Source organism: Spea bombifrons, chromosome 7, assembly GCF_027358695.1.
Source record: "Spea bombifrons isolate aSpeBom1 chromosome 7, aSpeBom1.2.pri, whole genome shotgun sequence".
NCBI lineage: Eukaryota > Metazoa > Chordata > Amphibia > Anura > Pelobatidae > Spea > Spea bombifrons.
In genome coordinates, this window is record NC_071093.1 from 5,087,501 (window position 1) to 5,110,904 (window position 23,404).

A 23,404-nucleotide genomic window follows, 5' to 3' on the forward strand; every position below is an offset into this window, starting at 1 on the left:
TGGAAGTCTATGGAGGAACGGACTTCATTTTCGTTGCCATAAAGCATCAGCTCAGTGTGGTGTTTGAGCCGGGAAAGTCACCTAAAATATCACATGACTGTCAACAATGGCCGCCTCCAGGTCTGCAGATAAAGAGAGGGATTAAATGTATATTTCTGCTCTATTTTAAGGTGAAAACTATTTTTTTTCTGTTAAACCCTTTAATGCAGAGCCTAAATTTCTTTATAATACTTTAAAATGGAGTTTGTTCTGGTTTCTTTTGTTTCTATTATTCCCCTGAAAAATGTATTTTTCATATAATAAGCACCGTTAACTTGACGATAGTTACATTAAAACAATGTTGTTTTGTTTTCTTATTCCAGTTGTTAAATTATTGAGAACATGATGTCATATATATAACCGTCGCATAAGAAATACCGTCCTTTGAGAATTTTTTTTATTCCCACGCACAAGTGAAAAGCAAATTATGAATATTTACTTCAAAGGCATAGACGCTTAATAAATATTGCATGCTAAGCACAAAATGATAATAACATGAAAGACAAAATACATTTAAAATAATTGCTTCTAAACAGTAAGTACATAGCTGTGCGCTATAAAATAATGGAATATATAGAGAACCCTTTGTTATTTTTCTGCGCTCTGCAGTAATAGAATAATCCATAATTCTAAAAAAGAACAATTAAGACAATACAAAACGTTAGTGAGGCAAATAGGAGAAATAGCCTGAAATCCTCTCTTTTCACATTTTTTATTTGCTGATTTTAAATAGGTTTTAATTGCGAAATCAGCATTGTTCCTTGATTATTCCTCCTCTTCAAACACTCGACCTCCACCAGATTCTCATCTATGATTCCACCTTTAGAGATGGGTTACATCGAGTCGATAAAAAAAAAGGAAGATACCGCAGATTTTGATATAACTTACCGCAATAGGATTGCTTCTCGTCCGACCGGTCCTTGCAGTGAGCTATCCCATCGCAGGTTTTTTCATACTCGACGCATTCTCCGTTTCCGCACTCAAATTCAGAAAACATATTGCAAGATGAATTTCTTGCTAAAATGATAGAGAAAAACGATGTTAACACGACATGACACGCATTCTCGCCCAACATGTTTATATATATACACAGAGACATACATTAAATTTGAGCATCAAATATTTTCTAGCACTCAGACCTGTAGTTTTTTTTTTAGCTAGATGAAAAATAACATAAAAAACTAACATGCTTGTAAAAGAAACAAAAAAAAAACAAAACACAAAAGTATGACTTGGTAGATCTGGGGGATACCAATGTTTACGTCACAGCTGTTGGGAAATATGTCATGTGACTGCCTGTGATGTCACAACGTATGTAACATTTTCAGGCAATGAGTTGTGAGCAGAAACTGTGTTGTCGAACCACTTTCTGAACTTGATAATTTTTTTTTAAATTCATTTTTTCCCAGTTAGAGATTAGCTACGGAATCCGTGTGGAGCTAAATTGGGCTTTTTACCGATACAGCAAGAAATGGTGAAATGTCATCACTACTAGCTTTGTTAGTCTCCTAAAAAATGTCCATGAAAAATGCATTATTAATCTGCAGTCATGCCCAGTTTCTTTCAGTTTAGTACTTATTACTTACTCACACATCTGTTGTCATCTAACAATATTCGATCTCCTCTGCAGGAACAGTTCACACGGCCATCTGGAGTAAGCAGGCAGAGGTCCTGACACCCTCCATTCATATAAGAGCAAGGTGAGGAGTCACCTAAAAAGCAACAAAATAACAACCTAAGTGTATCAACAAATAGTACACTGGGTAGAAAATATCCAGCATCTCATCAGGGTTCGACTCCCACAATACTTGGAAGGTAGAACTTGGAGGGTAGAAGCCAGCTAATTCCACCCGCACTCTGACCCCGTGTCCTTTATTACTCTTGAAACATCTTAGGGGGCAAGGAGATGCCTATTAGACTTTGTGCACAGTGGCCAAAAGAAACATTTTGGCCAATTTTTTGTTTAGTTTTTGGTCTTTTTTTTTTAAATTGATAATGAATTTCATTTCCTGCCCTTTCGGTTCGGATGAAATTCGGTGGACTTTTTCAATTTGGAAACGCAATTTGTTGTCATTCACTCTCGCACAGTCTCTCACTTTTGGATTTGTGATCTTGTTCTAATAGGTACAAAAAAATTCTTCTCCCGACCAGGACAATGCTTTGAGATTTTTGTTAAAACTATTTCCCAACTTTAGAATACTCATCCTAGCCTAAAATGCAAAAGAACCTTCTAGAACAATTCTATGTAAACAATCTGTTGCCCCCTTCTTAAAATATATAGAAATATGTAAATTTAGAGAAAAAAAGTGAACTTACACTTGTTGGTGTCATTGGCAACAGCTATGATGCCCATGGGCTGATGTGGTATGTCGGAGCGAAGAACCTTAGTTTCGCCCCCCGTGTATTTGTTTGAGCGAAGAATGGCTCTTCTTACCCAATCCGACCAAAATATATAGTCATCGTGGACGGCAAGGCTCAAGAAGGTACCTGGTCCAGACCTAACGATCACCTGCGCACAAAAAAAGAACGTTAATTGCGTGAGATCTTCAGTATGGGAACCTACGCCATAAAAACTGAAGGTGGCCTAATGTCAAAGCGATTGACCTAGAGCTCACGCTAACAACATTTTCATGTAAGAACCGTTCAGATCAGTAATGATCAAGGATTTGCTAACAACGGAATCTCATGGTTTCGGACAGCTTTAAAATAAAGGCTAATCTGATTTGTTCGTAAATTAAGGACAAGGATATTGATTTTTTTTTTTGCTTGAAATGCCTGATTTTACTAAGCATATTTTTTTTACACGTTGAAGCTTTCCACATACTAAGTAGAAAGAAAATTCCAAGATGCAGGCATGTCAATTCGTCTCTTATATGAGGATGACTAATCCTGAGTGACATAAATTCTCATTTAGTTAATTTGCATAAACCCCAAAAATGCTGATCCGTGTAAAAACGCAAAATAACATTGAACAGTTAAATAATTTATCCTTGAATGTGCTTGTGATACATAGGTGACAGTGAGCATTTAAACCAGAATTTGCCCTGCCAACAAAATACCCCAAAAGTATTTTATTTTGTGCCTATGTGCGGTTAAGGGATTAGTAAAAAAATAGTTTTTATTATATCTACTAGTCTTTAACTGCACCTCTAACAACAAGAGACACTAGTTATCAGGGGCGTAACTAGACCCCTCAGGGCCCGGGTGCGAGAATCTGTTAAGGGCCCCCCACCCCCCCAAAAAAACATGATTTTTACCCAACAATTTTTTTCAACAAATTCAATTTACATATTGAATCATTTCTGTAAAAAAATCAAAGAAAAAGGGGCGCATGTTCAAAGGGCATAATCAAAGAAAAAGGGGCGCATGTACATAGGGCCCTTTTTGTACATGCGCCCCTTTTTCTTTGAATACATAAATAATCTTTCCACCAAAACAGCCTGACTGTGGCATTTTTGCCACCAAAACACCCCGCCTGTGGCATCTTTGGCCCCATAACAGCCCGCCTGTGGCATCTTTGGCCCCATAACAGCCCTCCTGTGGCATCTTTGCCACCATAACAGCCCTCCTGTGGCATCTTTGGCCCCATAACAGCCCGCCTGTGGCATCTTTGGCCCCATAACAGCCCGCCTGTGGCATCTTTGCCACCATAACAGCCCTCCTGTGGCATCTTTGCCACCATAACAGCCCTCCTGTGGCATCTTTGCCACCATAACAGCCCGCCTGTGGCATCTTTGGCCCCATAACAGCCCGCCTGTGGCATCTTTGGCCCCATAACAGCCCGCCTGTGGCATCTTTGCCACCATAACAGCCCTCCTGTGGCATCTTTGGCCCCAAAACAGCCCTCCTGTGGCATCTTTGGCCCCAAAACAGCACTCCTGTGGCATCTTTGGCCCCAAAACAGCCCGCCTGTGGCATCTTTGCCACCAAAACAGCCCGCCTGTGGCATCTTTGCCACCAAAACAGCCCGCCTGTGGCATCTTTGGCCCCATAACAGCCCGGCTGTGGCATCTTTGGCCCCATAACAGCCCGCCTGTGGCATCTTTGCCACCATAACAGCCCTCCTGTGGCATCTTTGGCCCCAAAACAGCCCTCCTGTGGCATCTTTGGCCCCAAAACAGCACTCCTGTGGCATCTTTGGCCCCAAAACAGCCCGCCTGTGGCATCTTTGCCACCAAAACAGCCCGCCTGTGGCATCTTTGCCACCAAAACAGCCCGCCTGTGGCATCTTTGGCCCCATAACAGCCCGCCTGTGGCATCTTTGGCCCCATAACAGCCCACCTGTGGCATCTTTGCCACCATAACAGCCCTCCTGTGGCATCTTTGCCACCGTAACAGCCCTCCTGTGGCATCTTTGGCCCCATAACAGCCCGCCTTTGGCATCTTTGGCCCCATAACAGCCCTCCTGTGGCATCTTTGCCACCAAAACAGCCCGTCTGTGGCATCTTTGCCACCAAAACAGCCCGCCTGTGGCATCTTCGGCCCCATAACAGCCCGCCTGTGGCATCTTTGGCCCCATAACAGCCCGCCTGTGGCATTTTTGGCCCCATAACAGCCCGCCTGTGGCATCTTTGGCCCCATAACAGCCCGCCTGTGGCATCTTTGCCACCATAACAGCCCTCCTGTGGCATCTTTGCCACCATAACAGCCCTCCTGTGGCATCTTTGGCCCCATAACAGCCCGCCTGTGGCATCTTTGGCCCCATAACAGCCCGCCTGTGGCATCTTTGCCACCATAACAGCCCTCCTGTGGCATTTTTGGCCCCAAAACAGCCTGACTGTGGCATCTTTCCACCAAAACAGCCTGACTGTGGTATCTTTGCCCCCCCCTTACACATCCATGCTATCTCTCACACACACACACACACATATATATTAATTCACAAATATTTACTCACTAATTCACAGATAATCCATTCAATCATTCAGATATTCATACATTGATACTCATTAATTCCCTCATTCAGATACTCATTTACATATACTCATTCACAAACATTCATTCACTCACTCACTCACTCCTTCACAGATATTCATTAATTCTCTCACTCAATCTCAAATACTCCTTCATGCAGCCTCCCCTTACCTGAACAACCGAAGATGTAAAAAGTATGTGCCGCTCGGCGCTCGCAGACCAACTTGTTCAGTGCATAGGGGGAAGCAGATGCGCAGCAGGGTCATGTGACGTACGTTACGTACGTCACGTGACTGTTGGATTCCTGCGTCCCCCGGCATCCTCGTCTGCCGGTAAGTAGCGGCCCCCCGCGGAATTAATCGTGGGGGTTGCCCGGGCCCCCTAGAGTGGCGGGCCCGGTAGCAGCTGCTGCAGGGTTAAGGGGCAAGTGCCCCTTTTGCCCTGAGTTATAGACGGCCGTAGAGGCCGCATAGGCCCAGTCAGTCCGGTCCTGACTGGGCCTATGCGGCCTCTACGGCCGTCTATAACTCATAGACCTTGGGGCCCCTTGCCGCCGGGGCCCGATTTCGGGCGGCCCCTTGGCTTGGGCCCCCCTGCCACCGGGGCCCGGTCGCAGTCGCGACCCCTGCGACCCCGGTAGTTCCGCCACTGCTAGTTATCATTTACACATAATTTAATCTTAAAAAAAATAATAAATCGGATTCATTGTTAACAGGTTGAAGAATAAAACTCAAAACATTGAACAGGCAGAACACTTTTTTAATGTACAAAACTTAAGGAGCCATTTTGTATGAAAAAGGTCGCATTCCCATTTTTTTTCTCTTTTAAATAAATATATCCAATGAAGGGTTCTACTGTATTGAAGAAGAAAATCACTAATTCTGTTAAGGTTACTCCATTAGTTCTTCTGGCTAAATGTAATGGACACTTTAGTGTCATAGCCAATATATTTTCTTTGTTACCATAACATTTCTGGTATGTTTTGCAGAATTTACCCCTCGGGGTACACCCGGGTATTGATGGTGGTGATAGTGGCACAGCTGCCAGTAAAGTCCTCTTTAGGTGCACTTTTTGACTTCTCAAATACTGTTTATTACAAAAATCAGTTCCTTATATCCTTTCCTAAGAGAGTAATCTCTGACCTTCGGTGTAAATTGTTGGATCCCTTTGTGTCCTTTGAAACTGAACTCCTTGTTGACATCAGATGTGATATCATCATACTCCCTGCAATAGGCTGTATATTGATCTCTGCTGGAAGCCCCTCAAGTGAAAATAAGAGCTTTAACAGGTAGTCTGAGTGGTCCCGACCCATAAATTACCTGAAACAACTCTCAGATGAACTTTAGGACCCCCCAAAAGAGATCTATATAGAGGCCGCCAACAATGCGATACGGAAATAAAAAAAATAAAAAAGAATCCATTGATAATCAGAAAACTGTTAAAATCTATTAAATTAAATTTTATTTTTATTATTTGCTAAAAAGACAAAAATAGCATAATTGCTGCAAGGTGTTTATAAGAAGTTTCACGAAGATATTGTGTGCGAATAACGTTGGCGCAGATTCATCAGCATATTCTGAAGAACCTTGTATTTTACAGGATAATCCAAGTGGATTATCATTTATATTATTCATTTTATATATCCATGAATATCAGAAGAATCCAGATATAGACTCCAGCAAAGACCAATGGCTAGTAAATGGCTAACTAAAAGCCGGCCAAATGCCTCTGACCCCAGAGCTGGTGAGCAACATGTGAAATCCTGGAAAAACCATCATTTTTGACCCCGGCAGGTATCACTGATCCTAAATACAAACCAGGATAACGTCTTTATGAGGGTTGAGCTGGACGCGTGAAAGCCCCAATGACAAAAAAGTACGGAAGTAGCCATTTTCACAAAAATAATTGTGTTTAACAAGTACAAGATTCTCTTGAGAATGTTTTTTTTAAGACACAAACGCTTAACAAAAGTAACATTGTGTCTTTCTAAACAGCGCACAATAAAACCATAGAATTCCTTCTGTTGAGGCTACTATCTTAAGCCTTTACTAAGATCATTTCAGGACACAATGGAACGTGTCATAATAGAGAAAGAGGGTATTATGCCTCTATTTGTATAGAGGGACGCTAAGGTGGTAGATCCCAATTGTATAGTCGTCAAAAAGAAAATCAGCTCATTGAAACCAATTGAAGTAAAATGTTCATTACGCTTCCTGGGTGACCACGCGTTCCAAACTTCATGAAACGTTATGTGGTGGGAAGCCAAATTACAGAAGTTTGATAGAGTTTCTATTCATACTTTGCGATTTCATCTCCAAATAATATAAAGACAAGTCGTCTAGTCCTTTTTTATATTTTTTTTTATAGAAGCAACTTCCAATATAAGTAGATCCCGGAATACTTTAGTGTCGTAATGTTCTGTCATTGAATCTATGAAGTCCTTCATGTCTCTCTATTAAATAATATTTTAACTAGAATTTGCTTTTAAGGCTTGTGCAAGTCTCTGTTCTTTACCTGTTATTTATTATTCATCTCATGTATTATGCTTCAAAGCCCAACATCTTTTGTTCACAAGATAATGTGTCTGTATTTTCATACTCAAGAAAAGTAGAACAAAAAGCAGTAAAAACTTTCGTCGAAGTAAATTTTACATTTTAGAATTCCATGGTTGACCATAATGTATCACGTGATAATTAATACTCTCCTATTTATTAATAGGTCACGAGGATATTGTGGGAAGGTCATACTTCCCAACTTCTACCCTCGATGAATTAGGGGCGGCGGTGGGTGAAGCTTGGGAGGTAGAGTGTCGCTCAAACTGGCTTGAGCACAATTTTGCGCTTGCGCGGTATGAATTCTCCGGTGTCTCTGGTGTCCATGGTCCGGAGGTCTGCTGTCCAAGATAAAGCTCGGCGGAAGAGTGGGATAAAGTGGAAAAATCTTGACCAAAGCCGGGCCTTAGGCGTTGTGGCGCCCTGTGCGGACTACTCCTCTGGTGCCCGCCCTCACTACCCCCCCTGCCCCTTCAAACTACCCCTCCCCTCTGCCCCTTCAAACATGAATGATGTTAAATAAAGTTTAAAAAAAAAAAACGATGTTTTAAGTTAAGTCCCGGGCAGGCGCCCCTGCTACCATGGCGCCCTGTGCGGTCGCACAGGTCGCACACCCCTAAGGACGGCCCTGATCTTGACTGTCCCACTCAAAGCGAGACAATTGAGGGTTCATTAAAAAAAGTGTCACTTTCAACCAAAAAGATAGGAACACCTCAAAATGTGAAATAAAGAATATTTCTGAACTTTATGATATGCCACCGATACATAATTATCCCACAAAGATACTAACCGTGCCATGAAATTCCACCAACTTGTCAATTACCAGATGGTAGAACAAAGAAGATTCTGACAGCACATGCACGACACATTATGGGACTCTAGTTTCATATGAATGCGATTCCAAAAACCCTTACATATTTCCTTAAAAGTCAAAACGAAAAATGATTTTCAAACGCCTGGATTCCAGTAACAAAAACACACAAACAAAATCTTTATATGAACCCAGCAAATTATTTTGCAGGACGCATGTACCATCTATGTACAATGACTATAATAGGACCATCTGTCTTTGTAGGCCGCAAGAACGCCGTCTAATCTGCATTTTAACGGCGGTACTGCCGCAATAATGTTAAACACATTTTCGGTTAAAAGGGACTCGTAAAAATAATTCTCCAAAAAGCATTTTTGTAGAGAAAGTAGATAATGTTGGAATTGCATTTTGCGTGCCGGCCCCATGCTTCAGAGATGGACAGTGTATGGCTTCCTGGAAATTGCTGCCATCAATAGAACAGATTTTAATCTGCCCGGGACCCCTTCCTCATCTACGAAAAAAGGGCCAAGTTCCCTTATGGTTTCCAAACCCAACTCCAGTTAACGTGAAATTTTAACAGGTTCTCAAAATGAAATGCGCTTTAAACTGGTTTAATATGCATAAGAATGTTTGATAACAGAACATCAAAAAGCCAGATGAACCTTCTGTATAAAATCAATGAACATTACACAGCTTACAGCTACATTGTATCTGCCAGGAGAGGGGGGGGGTATAAAGAGGTCAACGACATATCTTTCTAAAGCATGAAATTCTCCGTTATGCGATCTCTGCTTCCCTACAGCATGCAGGAAAATAGAAACATGTCCGATTCGCTTTATATTGCCCCAGAAGGTATAATGCGGTGACGTAAAGCTGGTATTAATGACTAGAATCCCATAACAGGTGTAAATGACCTGTTTGTACTGTGATCTATCTCAGCGTGTCTCTCTTTGCCATGTGTGTATGTGTTTATCGCTCTCTTTCGGAGCTTTAATCTTTGTCTTTTTCACATATCATTTTATAGCCCTCTGTCTATCTTCCTTTTGTCTTTAGACACAGAGTTTGCTGCGGATCGGCCCGATTCGGCCCCATCTAGTCTGCCCGTTGGAAAGACTCAAACCTTAATCGGTCGTTGGTCTCGTCTTAGATTCAGGAGCTGTATGTCTATCCCATGCGTGTTTAAATACCCTTATAGTATTAGCCTTTACCACTCTCTTTCACGTACTCTGTTAACCAATTATAATTTTCTTTATATTTGCATTATCAGAGTCAGACGCTGCTCAGGCCCATTAAAAAAAAAGCCGCAGAAGCCCATAGACAACAAGAGACATTATAGAGAAGAAACTGAGAGCATTGAGAAAACTGCATGTTTCTCGTTTGCAAGGATTCCAAGAAAATAAAGTAACAAAGTATTTTGCCTCAACATGTTAAAAATGTACCACAGGGGATTAACCCCTTAAGGACAATGGGCGGTCCCTAAACCCATTGAAAACAATGCATTTTGAGCCTGTACATGTACAGTCTGTCATCAAGGGGTTAAAGAAAACATGAGTGGTTTAAGGAAGCTCGTATTTCAAAGAGTTAATTATATTATTCTTTTTTTTTGTCCAGAGGGGTATTCAAAATGTGTGCAGCAGCCATGTTTAAGGGGTGATGTCTAGGGGCTTTAAACAGAAGCCTGTCTTACTCTTGCATAGACTTAGTCCCTTTGGTCAAACTCTACCTATTTTTCATCTATCTCATATCCATCTTGTTCCTCCAACAAATCCATTTTCTATTTAATTTTTAAGTGGTTTATTCAGGCCTATGCCAAGTGGCCTAAAACCTAGGGCTACGGTTTAAGGGGTGGCAAAGGTAGCAGGTACAATCCAACCTAAATACACCCCTTGCCATTCATGCCAATACCCTATATGCCTATAATCAGAGACAACTTGGACGGAAAATAGGTCTTCTATGCTTAGAAATACAGACCAATACTAGTTAGACGTACTAACCTCTTATATACAAGCAACACACATGTACTAAAAACTACACAATCTAATTTAGCCATAGAATTATTCAATTTGAAATAATGCCAAAGAAAGAGACAGCAGGGTTAGGGCTTATCTCATAACAAATCCAGCTGCATTAAATAGTTGTTACTTATTGGTTCTGCATTGATATTTCAAACACACTTTGTATTTTTACAGCTGATTGGAGTGTGACTAGTGGCCAATTTAGTACCATAAGTGTAAAAATCAATGGGGTTAATGCGTTTAAGCGTAACCCGAGCATGTAGCCTCCTCTATACATACATTGTTATCGGAATTCCTGTTGGGTATGAATTTTAGGAAAAAAAATAAGTTGCGTTGGGACTCATATAATCATTCTAAATGTACAACGTAAAAAACACACTTTTACGAGTTTCTCACATGAAAGAACCCATTTAAAAAAACTATTACAATATAACGTTGCAGTTAAAGATGAAATAAAATATTACACTATACCCATAAGACAAGTTTATACCACACCATAAAGTCAGAAATTTCTAGGCAATTATTACATTTTAATCAATATGAGAAAGATTATGACTATGTGGCTTTCTGTTTTACTGTATCTGAACTCATCCATAAAACAGGGTAATAAAGGAAATGGCTAAGCTTTTGATGAAAACATTAAACACATGAACAGTCTTGTTAAAGAACACTATTTGAACATAATATGGACAAAATACAAAACCTCGGTGCCACTCGCCTAATTTCTGCAAAGATCACGCACCAAAGAAATAGTTTCATTCATGTTAGGATTTGGCCATGTTACGGATCTGTCAGTGTCCTTCAGAGATATATACCCCCCTCGACATGCCTAATGGCTAGAGAGGGAGAGGTTGGACATGTCACTAGGGTCAGGCCTTTACAAGACATTGTATCTGGTCTACTAAACTATTTATGTAACTTAGTACACGATTGCATAGCTGCTTTGTTAAAGAGGTCTTTGTTAGCTATGTCCACCCACGGTGGAAAGGTGAGTCCTGACGTGGACCTCTTTGTGGCTAGAAGGATGTCAATCAGACTCCCATGGATGAGGCTCAGGAAGGCCGAAACCTACATCTGGGGTTGTTGGTTCCCTCGTGCAGGAGACATTTGCCTCACACTTCGGTTCTGTGCTGATTTTTCTTCTGAAATGGCACAATGGCGCAGTTACATTGTTAACGAGGCCTTTGTTATCTAGGCCCACCCAAAGTGGAAAGGTGAGTCCAGATGTGGACCTCCTTGATCTCTTGTGTCTAAAGGGTTGCCAACCAGACCACATTGATGAGGCTCATGAAGGCCAAAACGTACATCTGGGGTTGTGGTTCCCGTGTGTGTGGGAAATTTGCCTCGCATTAGGCGGCCCCCCCTTTTTTGTATGGTTGAAATAATACGTTTTTTAACCCCTTATGGACAATGGGCGGTCCCTAAACCCATTGAAAACAATGCATTTTGAGCCCGTACATGTACGGGCTTTGTCATTAAGGGGTTAAGGTAGTGCATTCCAGAGATTTACTGCCCTCAACGTAAAGAACAGCGTCCTCTATTTATAATTTAACTATTATTTCAATCTTACATAGTGCCCCTTTGTAGCATGATCAGTCTATAGAATATTCAAAAGAGTAATAATCTATTTTTTTTTTTTTTTCAAATAAAAGTTTATTGAGGACCAAGGAGATAAAAAAATGTGAGCACATAAAGAGCGTACGCAATCAGCAGTTAAAATACAACAAATCAGGATCGAAGACAAGGAGCATAGGAATACAGATCCACAACGGTTCGTATAGAAGACATAGGCTGCCCAAGGCAGAGTTACAACGTTGTCGACATACCAAACAATACGGAGAAAACTCCCAGTGGAGGTAAAATAATATAATTGCGGACGGAATTACAAAAGGTGGTCCAGTTTTTACATTTAAAGGCAATGTTGTGAACCGAACTATAATAAAAGAACCAAAAAAAAAAACAACAAAATAACAAAACATATCGTACTCTGTAGTAATGCGTTTGGTGGTGTGGGAAAGAAAAAGTACTAAACATGGCATACCCAAAAGTAAGGCAAGTTGAGAGGCGGTTAGGAGAAGTGTGTAGTGTAAACGGAGCTGTGAATCCAAGGAGACCACACACGGTCATAGATATGTGTAGTGTGATTTACCATATGGGACATCTTTTCCATGACCCTATGCTTCTCCAAGGTGGTAATGACTTCTAAAAGTAAAGGTGGGGACGATGCCTTCCACCTTTTAGCTATGCACAACTTAGCCGCCAGAAAGACATGGACAACCAGTTTCCGAACGGGAGAGGGAGGGGGATCGTCAAACATATGAAGGAGGGCAAGCTCAGGACGGAAATCTAAATTAATGTGACATAATGACGGGAATAATCTATTTTATTTACACAATTTAATTTAGAAACACATATTCTGTTATTTCTCTCCAAATTTTTTTACTTTTAGGGAAGTAGAACAGTTGGAGTGTCCCTTCTGAAAACAGGACAATCCATCATTAAAACAAAAAAAAAAACGCATGTAGAACTATATAAAACTTAAAAAAAACTAGCCCAATCTTTAAAAATCAACATCTTTAATGTAAAAAGATCAGGTGTTTTTTTTCTAAGATTCTCTACTTAAAGCAAAAAAATAACGTGTTATAACGTTTATTCTCTATTATGGCCATAGACGAGAGTTTTATTGTTCCCTGTGTTTTTTTTTTCCACCATTTTATTTCCTTTATTTAAGTCTTTGGCATTTTTTTCCACGGCGTGAAAGAACAAAGCATAGAGGTGTCTAGGCTCCCCGAATCATCAGAATATCTGAATACAGCAATAATGTACCACGGGAAATAAATTGTTTCCTGCAATCACAGGTCACAGATGTGTTGTTAAGTGTGTAGCTTTAGCAAAACTACTGTGAACAAAAGTGCTTTCTCAAGCTTCATTGTTCTCCTGAAAACTCCTATTTTTTTGCTCCGAAAGAACTATCAATTATGAAATTCTGTGAACTTAAGAGAGAAAACATGTATCACTGTTACGTGAATAACAAACAAGATAGCGTGTAATCAAAAAGCAAAATTGTACTTGTATTCAAAAGCTTTTAAGACCTCTATTGTAGTCAAAGGGTTGATTATTTTTATATGAAGAAGAAAGCAATGCCCAGATAATATAGTTAACTTTATTTTCTGATCCTGTAGAATCTGTTGCCTCCAGCTTGCTCCAGTGCTGGCTCGGCAAGTCTTTGGGGGTCTACTGAGACTCCGCACATGCGCCAAAAATTCTCAAATTGATTTCAACCGAAGTGCTTTCTTACCACTAATTGGCTCATTTAAGCAGCCAGTCAATGGTGTAATATGTCAGACTACGGAGGCGGTATGCTGCATCTCTGGAGCTGCAGCTTTTCCTTAAGGTAAGTGCTTTATTGTGCAAAACAAAGTACTCACAAAGTACTTTAATGTTTTTTTAGATGTGGATAGGAAGAGAAATATACAAGTAGCATAGACCACACAAACATCTTGCTGTTAATAAATACACTCTGAACTCACATATACTCGCCTGAAACTCACAAAACCTTGCATGTCCTTACAAGCAACTCTCAGATGCATTTAAGAGGCTTGTGAGTGTTAGCATGCAACTTTTTTGGTCTGCTGAGTTAGCTCAACTAATCACTCAACTTCTTAGTGAATAGACCCCAAAGCCTTGTTAAAGCCCCTCTTCTAATCCATTCTTTTAATCACACCCCATACAGCAAAAATATTTCTCTTTTTATCGTTTTAGATGCTGAGAGGTATTTAAATGGACTAGCTTTGAAAGTTCTATTCATGTTCTGATTTAATTGTAGCATTCAATTCTATTTTATGAGATGCGTATTAACAACATGAAGGTCTATAAGGGCACTTGACTAAAAGAAGCCTTGCTATTTCTCTATGTTTATTTGTATTTATTTATTTATTTTTTAATTTTCTTAGAACTTTTCTAATTGTAAACACCTGCTTGACAGAATGTTTATTTTAAAAAAAAAAAACCATAAACAAACATATAATTGCTTTTCAATTACACGTATTTTCAATGTTTTTTTTAGAATTGATTTAATAGTCAGAATACCAAATTGATGTGCCAAGTAATATTTTAACACTTAAATTGTCAGAATGATATGAAAGCAAGTGGTAAAATAACATATTTGGGACAACAAAATAAAACAATTATACATATGGTTGTGCAGTACTTTTTTCTGGATTTCTATGATATTGTCAAGTAATATTCATGTTTTCAGGTGCTGATATGTGGTCATTGTAATTATAATGTATACTTGTGTTCTGGTATAGAGCCTGAAACAGTACATTCCATGTGTACAAATGGTTAATTTATATAAATATAGAATAACAGTATCCAACTTGCATTTTCAAGCAAGTATATATATATATATATATAAACAAATGGTTAAATTATCACAGGCAAAAACCAGGACATGTGTAAAAAAAACAAAAAAAAACTCAAAACATAAGTATTTTTGGAGAATTATATCTGAATACAACTCATTAAATAGTCTCCAAGCTGACTAAAGAGGTCAGGGTAATTGGTGATTAACTAAACTTATGTAGTTGACCTTTGTCTGGGACTTAAGAAGACTTACTGTAAGATCCGAGCAGTAATAAAGAGAAATTCCGCGCGCACGGCATGGATTTCTCTGAAAGATGTCAGCAGTTCATAGAACTGGCATCAAAACTGCAACTACATTTGAAATCTGAGCTTCTAATTGCTGTTAACTCCTTTAATGTATTTTTTTTCCTTACAACGTCCCTATTTGTATTATTTCAAGTGCCAAAATTGGCTGCTTACTCCTGGCAGACATCAGAAAATCTTTAGATTTTAAAATGATATTTCTGTGTTTGTACCACCTGAGAACTCTCATTGTTCAACCCCGAGTCTCAGGATTTTTGCCCTAATCTCAGAGTCTCAGGGTGAAGGGGTAGATTTTCAGGGTCGCATAGCCTAGAACCAAATCCTTCCTATTCAACACTGCTGTGATCATACATAAGACTCCCGACTGGTGCTTTTACTACCAGTATGGTTGATATCAGTGTTTGAATGCAGGTGACAAATCAACGTTTCCATGACCGGCATTAGAGCTATTCGGTTAAAACACTTAGAGAGTCACTACATAGAATCTTCACAATGACTATTAAAGGGTTAATCTTTAAAGAGCTAATTTAGAAAGTCCCTAGGCATGGCAATAATTCATAACTATTTTCAAGACAAGAATGCTTATATTTTAAATACAGCTGTACGATAGTATGACCGATTTACATGCCTGGGGATCCTCTAGGGCGGGTTACTTAGAACATTTCCTCTTCTAGAGGAGTGGCTTCATGAAGAGGTGGGACTAGGTGAGCGTGAAGGCAGGGACAGCCATGCGTGGGGTGGGGTTAGCTGGGATAGGAGGTAAAAGTAGCCTCAGACAGCCTTTAGTGGGAGGGGAGTAGGAGAGGAGTGGGTGGGGATTGGGCATGGCTTCACCTGTAGCAGTCTCATGTACGCATATTCATCATCTGGGAATTCCACAATGAAATATTGTCTAATACAGTATAATTAATTTTGCTTCCTGGCAAAATCCCCCACCTTTTTAATGTAACTTCTGGAATATCTTCCATGTCTGTTTGATTGGTTCTCCTTTTGAAATTTTAATATTTAATGATGTATTTAGCTCAACCTCAAAATACTAATTTATTAAAATAGCCTCTACTTCCAATTTTTAATGAATGTTTTGAAGGTAATTTTATTTTTCCATTTTCCAAATACCAACCGTATAAAACGTCCGATTAAAAATTGGTCAGGTCGTAATCTTTGTGCAATATAGATCAATAATTTGTATTTAATGGCCCCCCCTCCTCTACTAATGCAGAATTTTGTATATCACATTTTAATTTTAAGTATTCCATACCCTTAAATGTGAGTCATATTCATGCAGATTTCCGGTCTTTAAAGAAATAAAATGCTTTGACATAAAATCACTTGACTTTCACACTATCGGATTGCTAGATTAAGGGCATCAAGGTAAATGATGGAAAATACATTTACTTTTGCTATTAGGATCGGTAATGTATCAACCATAAGCAGTAAAATGTTACGAGTGATATATATTTAACACAACTTAAAAATGGTCCTTAGCCATCACAAAATTATCACATCAAAAAATATGAACCAAGATTAACCATCAGTCACCGTTCAATCCTCCGTAGGAAACGGTTTTGACGATTTATAGAAGAATCAAAAAAAATTATTGACCGAATCTAATTGTTATCCATTTACATTTTACTTACATATCTTTGCGATCCATCATACTCGCACCTCTCTATTTTCCCCAAGGTTCCGTCGGAGTAATAAAGCTTTTGTGCGGTGTGATCGATAGTGAGTCCGTTTGGCGTGACGATGTCTGTGCTTACAATAACTCGGGCATTCTTTCCCGAAAGCGTGGACCTCATGATACTTGGATGCTGTTCGTTCCAGTTAGTCCAAAACATTAAACTGGGGAGAGAGAATACATTACCGAGCCGTGTTAAACAGAACCGTATTGCGTTGGCGATGCTACCATTTTTCTTTTAATTTACAAAAAAATTTCTGATAAAACTTTGTCTAAGAATTCATATTTCAGCAAAATAAACATTTGAAATGTCTACAATTTTAAAACTGATAAGGATGAATATCATAAAGGGGGGGGGATTTACAGTATATGGCGCTAGGCAGAATGCGAAACCATCGTTCAGATAAAGCTTTATCTTTTACATGATGCTTCTAGCTCATATCTGAACGACGTCGATAACGCAATCACAGAAAGTAAACAACTTATAACTTTCTATAGCGGCGCGGCATACATAAAATATATCAGTTGTGGCCCCGTAAGAAAATAAGATACTTTGTAACATGAGCTATATTCTACCGATTTTATTCAGTTTCTTATGTTCTCCTTGTGGTCTTGCAGATAAATAGGCGGGTGTTTATGAATATTTTATATCAATTAGAGAAAAAAAAATTGTAGATAATACAGGATGCTTTAAATTAAAGGTTATTAGCAACATATTATTGGCCCGCCTTGGCACATCAGAAAGAAGCATGGGCTGGAAGTACTAAACTAGAAACAAAGAATTTGACAGCAGATACGACCCATTTGGCCCATCTAGTCTGGACCATTTTTCTTGATCCAAAGAATCATGGTCTCGTCTTAGATTCAGGAGCACATAAATGTTTAAGTTCCGTCGCTTCAATCATTGGACCATCATTCATGTCAGAGAGGACATCTCTCCAGAAGGCAAGTCTTGAAGGCAACCTTGAGCTATGTCATAGTAGGTCATGCCAAGGTCAACATACCCACCTCTAAGGAATGTATAAGAGTTTTCAATAAGAATGACGAAGAGTTTATTTGCTTAAAGCAGGGTTGTGATATATATTTACTATCATTATGGATCATAAAGGACCAGCTGGTAAATATAAAAGGTGAGAGCAGCTAAGCCTTAAATTGTGCTTTTATGGACAGAGGTGTGTACATTCTCCATTATTAAAGGTCAAAGCTAAGAGCCAAGCAGACGACATAAGCATGCTGTTTCACAAAATAATATCATAGAATTTTAGCAAAAAACTCGGCCTGTGAAAAATTATAACACAAAGTTGTCAACAAGATTCCTTGGCTGCCTTCAGCTTTAAGGGCTGAACATTTTAACAACCTTGTTTTTGAAACAAATGGAGAGCTACTTAAAATATTGTTGGCTTCAACAAAAAAAACAAAAAAAGGTTTTTTTTTAAATGTATTTCCTTTTGCAAACATCAAAGGGAAGAAGTGTTTAGTTTTTACACACTAAGAGTTTAATTGCAGCAAGGCAATGTATTTACTGAACAAAATACAAATTACAGTTTTTTGGCTCATGTCAGTCAGTTTTTAGGCAATTAAATAAAAATGACTCATTCTGTCTGCTGGCTGAGAGATAGGTTTAGGAAAAACCAAATGCGAAATTTAGTAGGCATTACATTACTGGTATTGTGCTTCTTAAAGCACTACATAGCACGATATTATTTATGCACAATTTTAGTGGATAGTGAATAGTCTACAATTTGACTATTTCTACTGAAACATTGAATGTTCTTCTACTGTAAAAAAAAATAACGTGAATTGTTAGTAAAGTAGAACTGTTTTAAAAAGACTATAATTTAGAGAAAAATAGAATGTGTTTTGCATACTTTTGGCATCCGTCAAGTGCCAGAACGTGAGGGTGGTCATCTTCAGACATGGTAATCACAGCTTCCCTATTGAAAGCACCTCTCCGACTCTGGTCCACGGTATGGCGCGTGATGGATGATGTTGTAGAACTTGTCCAGTATAAAGTATCCCAGGCTTTGTGATATGCCAGACCTTCCACTGAGCCTACATCTGTCGGAGAAGCACCAGAAAGAAATCCGATTAGTTCATGCTGTTACAAAAGCAGAGGGAAGTATTCTAAAGCGTGGTTCGAGCCGTAGACAACACAGATGGCATTGCTATAATAAGTCCATTGAAGATTAACATATGTCTAATGAAATCTGTCTTTTCATTTTTCATTGCAAGAATGTGGCCACCATTGCTAAGAACCCTTAATCATAATGCATCATAGTAACGTGAACACTTAACTTGTCAGTTTCTTGTCTATTACAGTACAGACATTTAACCCCTTAAGGACAATGGGCAGTCCCAAAACCCATTGAAAACAATGCATTTTGAGCCCGTACATGTATGGGCTTTGTCATCAAGTGGTTAAACAAGGTCTGTCTAATAAATGGTGTATTTCTTAAGAATGACACACATTCTCAGACAGCCACTCAGGCCAAGCAGTTCACCTTCTCAAACTAAGCGTGGACATATAGCATAACCTAGAAACACAGAATTTAATGGCAGATAAGACTCGTTCGGTCCATCCAGTATGCCCATTTTTCTTGGCGTAAAGACTCCGACCTAGAATTCTTCATCTGGGTCCATATGGACACCCAAGAGGACCAAAATACTGAAGCAGTGGAAACCACTTAAGCCGATTCCCACTCCTTCTCCTTTAACGAAATTGAGTCCATGCTCCATCTCACCTAGAGTTATATAATTCCATATTCTCTGCTACCAGTTATTCCTTATTAATACAGCCCCAATCATTTTTTGTATGCATTTGTAATGCCTTTCTGTCTGCCTTTATATATTAAGTATTCAGATATTAAATATTATTATATTTACATATTTTTACCACAATAATTTCTGATTTGGCTGTTTCATTGGATTGTATTTGACCACCAAATAAATTATCTTAAACCTTTGTTTTTCTCCATTAGAAAGGAGCAAACAATAATAAATCCATTTAAAAAAAGAAATTATAGCCATTGCTATCCGCTCACTGTCCAATATACTCAGAAAATAAATTTAAACAACGGAAAATCAGATTAATTATAGGCTACCAATCCATCGGGCTGAAGTTGATATAAGTGGAGTGGCTGTTAAGTGATAATTCATTACATAAGATACATTCCTGCCGCAAGTCGGAATATTTCTTGAATTTTTTAGAATCTAATATTCCTGACATTTATTAATGTAATGACAAGCGAGGGCAGGACTTAACAAAAAATCTGTTATCCAGCATTTATTCTGAAAGAATATCCTCAAAGAGGATGACCTTCATTTCAACAGTTCATAAATGAATGAAAAGCCCGTGACCTGACTATATCTGTAAAGTAGAGATTCATTATACGTGACACTTTCTAAACCCTTTCAACGCAATGACTTTGACAGATCTTCTACAGCTTAGACTTTCATGCCAAGTCAGCAAGAAACCACTTGTGCCACCACTGCGATGAAACAGATGTTACTTTATCTTACCGATGATGATGTATATTCCCGGCTAGTCTAATACAAATGATTTCTTGAAGGTTGTTTTTATATCCTAGGGAAGGAAAGGCGCTTGCCAATTCTAACGGTAGTCTTTGTCTTCACATTTGCAGTCCCTACATTTAATGTGGACCCTTTTGACTCTTATACGTGCTGCGTAATGTATTTTTTCAGAAAGGTGTCTATCTCTGATGACCTTCTGTAAGTCAGGTAGAACACTGACAAGGACAACAACTGATTAAGACAACAACATTTGAGAATATAGGACTTCATGAGCCGCCTATAACTGTATGCCAGGTTACAATTGCTTATATTATAATAAATAAACCCAACTGATTCATCAGAAGCCTTGGACGTGCATTGGGGAGAGGGTTGGCAAACTGGTGGACACCTTGTTGAGCTAAATGTGGCTGATCATATCTTCTACCATGGATATTTATGAGCTGAGAACTATGATCTTGTCTATAAAGGCTGTTATGATAAAGATTATACGCTAGCAGCTACTTGAAGTGGGCTAAACGTGAATATTTGCTCTGCAGGAGTTACTACAAAAACAGTACAATTTAGCCACCTTCAACGGCAACTCAACCGGGAACAAAGACAACCGCGAAATGCGAATTCCAGCTCATTCACATCATGGACATGAGATGCCAATGGCTGACGCAACTCAATGTTTTCTGCAGCTGTTGACCATTTTATTGGTCATATATAGGTGAAAGATTTGCCCAATTCTATTCTTCTACAATATTAGTCATTTGCTTTATTGATAAGTTGTAATTGCCGTTTTTTTTACCGACTTGGCATTTTTTTTTCTGGAAATATATAATTTTATCAAAAATTTCCCGAAATTTTCAAATAATATATTTGAAAAGGGACTGAAATTACAGCAAACGTCTGCTGCTCCGAGAGAGGGGGAAAAAGCCATATATTCAAATTAAATGAGCGTAATGTTAACACAAAATGATATTAATAAACAAACACTCAGACAGTTCACCTGCCCTGACATTCGGAGTTAAATCCGTAATAGGGTGTATAGCTGATTAAATATCTACACAACACAAAGCAATAGCTTATGATTTACAGAGGCAATGCAAGAGCGAGCACATCATTAGACTGCCAAATACCATCTATCACTTTTACTGAATTTAACGAAGATGGATTGCATCCTAAAGGAGAGATGCAAGCTATAAATATATTCATTCTGATCTTCATCTGACTTTCCCGTAGAATAGACACGCAACAAATCAATAATTGAAGAACACACACTACTGATCTTTTGTTATAAATGACTTTTTTTTTATTTTTGGAAAAGAAGTCCGTTTGGTCCAATGACAAAAGAAAAAAAGATGAAACCCAGAACATTAGAACAAAAGAACTCGTATCAGAAAAGGGTGTGTGAAATGTTTCCTTTTTAACTAAAACAAGAGATCTGGCTGAAAATATGTTCTACTTTATGGAGGGGGCGTTATATATTTTTTCCTTTCTTAGACACACTTTAACGTCTCCGTGTTTATTTTTCTGCGGGTCTGAAGAATGGACTTCTACGTATTATTTACAGTACCTGAAATGTCGTAAACAAACAGGATCGAGTGATGGATGATGCTGCCTGTTTAAAACGATGATAAATCAATCATAAGACCTTTAATTTAATTTATCACAGATTTTTTTTTTTAACTATTCATTTTAATGTCAGCCCGAAGAAGGAGCAGTGAGGCTTGACCCTGATTATCGTTAGAATTCCCAGGCATTATTTATTTCTGTTTTTTTTAGTAAAGAGCAAGTTACGTGGTACTGCACAATTATAACAAGTAAAGTTATAGACAATAAGTCTTGTGTTCCAACTTTATGACTTGCAGACACTTTTGGAAGCACTGACCACGTTTGTAGGTCTAAGAATGGCTGGTGTGTAGAGACGGCCAAGCTGGCCATAGCCGGTGGAGATGGAGCGGAACGATGGCCCTGGCTAAGTGACTCTCCTTCTGGAGATCCAAGAGACCAACCTGCTTTTGGAGAAAGGGTTTAGGCCTCTTCTGGTTCAACTACACCTTACGCTATTCTTTCCCCTTAAGAGCTGGGATGAGACCGTAGCACAGATGGGTAATATGTCTACCCAAACATCTAGTTGTAGGACACTCATTATAAAGGTTAACTTAATGGGCATGTTCCAGATATATGACTATTGAGTTACTGAAAAAACATTGTTTGTGCCAAATATTTGGATACCGGTGTTGTGTACACCAAATGACATTATCATGGGCTACAGATTTAGTGACTATCCCATGCATGTTTACTATCCCTCACTGTAACCTGTAATCTCTGTTATTAAGTGTAGAGTTTGGGATGGTTCTGCTTAACATAATAAAATTGTTAATATTTAATTATACATTTTAATTACTAAGAAACGGGTGATTTTGAGAAATGTAAGACCGATAAAGGAATGGAAAGTTACACCATAAATGGTTTAATTAAAATTAAGAAAAGTCTCCAGAAAACTGTAATAATCGATGGAGAAGTCAGCTTATGTTTGTAGATAATAACTTTCCTTTTCTCCGACTCAATCTTTTGTTTATTATGGTTCAATATCGAGCTCTTAGCTCCTTGAGCAACAAATCCTTGACTACCTTATAGCCAGCTGAAGTATATTGTCCTTACGACAAAGAATTAATTAAAGCTCTGATAGCACAATTATTGTTAAGTACAAATTGTAAATGCATCTTTTTTCCCCGATGTTTTATTGCTTTAAAAGCAGACTACGACGGGCCTTCTTATCAATTACAATAACATTATGGCAGAATTAGCTGACGCGGCAATCTCGTGTGGTTTGATTGGGTTACTCTACCAAGTGAAAAATGTTTCAAACACATTTAATTGAATGAGCCAAATGAGGGAAGAAAAACATTGACAGATGTATAATGGTGCGTACGAAAGCATGCCTTGCCCCTAAATAATATCATTTTCAATTAGGTCATACATGGAAGATGTCATTAAATCTCGCAATTGATAAAGATATTTACATTTAGAGTGTATATATATAGAATATATATATATATATATATATATATATATATATATATATATATATATAGAAATATATATTTACACTGTGTATATATTTTCCTTCCAGGAAATGTGTTCAAAAATGACAGGAAAGAAATGTAGAGGAATGCATTTAAAAGCCTTTTAAATGGCCTCCTGCCAG

General features: G+C 38.6%; 1 protein-coding gene across 1 annotated transcript in view; it reads right to left on the reverse strand.

Moving 5' to 3' along the window:
* LRP1B (LDL receptor related protein 1B) overlaps positions 1-23,404 on the reverse strand; it is a 557,319-nt gene that overhangs the window by 165,281 nt on the left and 368,634 nt on the right. The window contains exons 42-46 of the mRNA XM_053471115.1: positions 18,546-18,735; positions 16,637-16,841; positions 2,356-2,548; positions 1,626-1,751; positions 928-1,056 (exon numbers count right to left, since the gene is read on the reverse strand). Coding sequence (XP_053327090.1) covers positions 928-1,056; positions 1,626-1,751; positions 2,356-2,548; positions 16,637-16,841; positions 18,546-18,735 — 843 coding nt within the window. The remainder of the gene's footprint in view (positions 1-927; positions 1,057-1,625; positions 1,752-2,355; positions 2,549-16,636; positions 16,842-18,545; positions 18,736-23,404) is intronic.